Here is a 1836-nt window from a genome sequence, read left to right as displayed (position 1 = left end):
ATCTATATGCATTACAAATCATTTGTAAGTAAATTATTATTTTTATATAAATGAAAAAAATCAAGATGGATATGGTTATCACTAGTTGATAGTCATTCCTCAATAATTTTGACTCATTATCTCAATTGATTAATCTTTTCCATATCAACTCGTTGATTAGCATGTGCTTGTGCTTTGTTAAAAAAATTGTCAATATGATCATCGTGAGAAGAACTCTCGTATGTTAGATTTAATAATCTTTTTTTGAAAGATATTAGATAAGAGACCTTTTTAAGTTAATAATTTAAGTAGATTTATGTTGTACATGTTATTACAGTTAATGAAGATGAGTATTTCTTGTCTGATGTGGTGCATCAAATGAAGTGCATGTAATCGCACAAAATCGCAATGGAGAAAGGGAGGTTCTGATGAACCCTAATTGCAAATGAACAAGAGACAATGACTTAATCATAAAAGAGAGAAAAACAAAGAAAAGAAAATACAAAAGAAATTCTTATTTACTTGTGTATTAGAGAGTAAAATACATGGTGTATATATAAGAAAAAGACTAAGACTTAGCTGAAACAGAAAATGAAAGTTGTGCCAAACAAATAAAGCCCAATAACTTAAAACAGAAAAACTAAATATGTTAACACCCCCCTCAAGCTGGAGAATAAATATTTGTCAGGCCCAGCTTGGATTTGAGAGTAGAGAACTATGCGAAAGCAAGGGTCTTGGTGAATATGTCAGCAACTTGCATGGCAACAGTTTGGGGAGACCAGAGTTAAGTTTTTCACGAACTAGGTGACAATCAATTTCGATGTGCTTGGTGCAGATAGTTAGTTGCTTCTTTGATTTCCATGATATTAGGGAGTCTCCTAAGTAGATGAAATATCCAGTGACAGATTTGCGTGTGGTAGTACATGTTACCCAGTCAGAGTCACTAAAACCACAGAGGTGAAGTGGGCTAGTATGAGAAAAATATAGTCCTTCACCAGGGGTGCCCCTGAGGTAACGCAAAAGACGTGAGACAGCTTGTTGATGATGATTTGTGGGTGCATATATGAATTGGCTGAAATTGTGGACAACAAAGGCGATGTCAAGTTGCGTGTTGGTTAAGTAGATTAGACGTCCAAGGAGTCTTCTGTATTGGGAAGTTGCATCAGCATCAAGAGGGGAGCCTTGATCAGGAGAGAGACGGGAGGTATGAGTCATAGGAGTGGCCACAGGTGCAAAGTCAAGCATGCCAATTTCGTGAAGAAGATCAAGAGTATACTTGCGTTGACTTAAATGAAGACCGGAACTGTTGCGAGTAATTTCCAATCCCAAAAAGTAAGTGAGATGACCTAAATTTTTTATCTTGAAGTGATGGTGAAGGGATGCTGTAATTGTATTGATTTCCTCCCTGTCATCGCTAGTTAAGATCAAATCATCAACATAAACAAGAATAACAGTGAGTTTATCGTTATTATATTTAAGAAAAAGAGAGTGATCAGCAGCAGGAATATAGTAATTATTTGATAAAAGAAAAGTAGAAAGTTTGGCGTACCATTGGCGACTAGCTTGACGAAGGCCATACAAAGACCGTTGAAGCTTGCAAACATGCTGGGGAGAAGGAAGATAGAGGCCAGGTGGGGGGGTCATGTATACCTCTTCATGGATATCACTATGAAGAAAGGCATTATTGACATCAAGTTGTTTTAAAATCCAATTTTTGGTAGTGGCAACAGTAAGGAGAAGGCGGAGGGTAGTGAGTTTAGCAACAGGTGCAAAAGTGTCTAAGAAATCAAGTCCTTCAAGTTGGGTGAACCCTTTGGCAACAACTCTAGCTTTATGGCGCTCAACAGTGCCATCAGA

The 1836-nt window shown here is 37.1% G+C and overlaps 1 protein-coding gene across 1 annotated transcript; it reads right to left on the bottom strand.

Annotated features, from left to right (window-relative positions):
* Positions 1-663: 663 nt before the first annotated feature.
* LOC137838324 (uncharacterized mitochondrial protein AtMg00810-like) lies at positions 664-1623 on the bottom strand. The gene has a single exon (XM_068647572.1). It carries the CDS (start codon positions 1621-1623, stop codon positions 664-666), a length of 960 nt encoding a protein of 319 aa, XP_068503673.1.
* Positions 1624-1836: the final 213 nt, after the last annotated feature.

The sequence above is a fragment of the Phaseolus vulgaris genome, chromosome 4 (assembly GCF_000499845.2).
Source record: "Phaseolus vulgaris cultivar G19833 chromosome 4, P. vulgaris v2.0, whole genome shotgun sequence".
NCBI lineage: Eukaryota > Viridiplantae > Streptophyta > Magnoliopsida > Fabales > Fabaceae > Phaseolus > Phaseolus vulgaris.
Note: the sequence above shows the minus strand (reverse complement) of the source record. Positions and strands in the feature narration are given on the sequence as shown.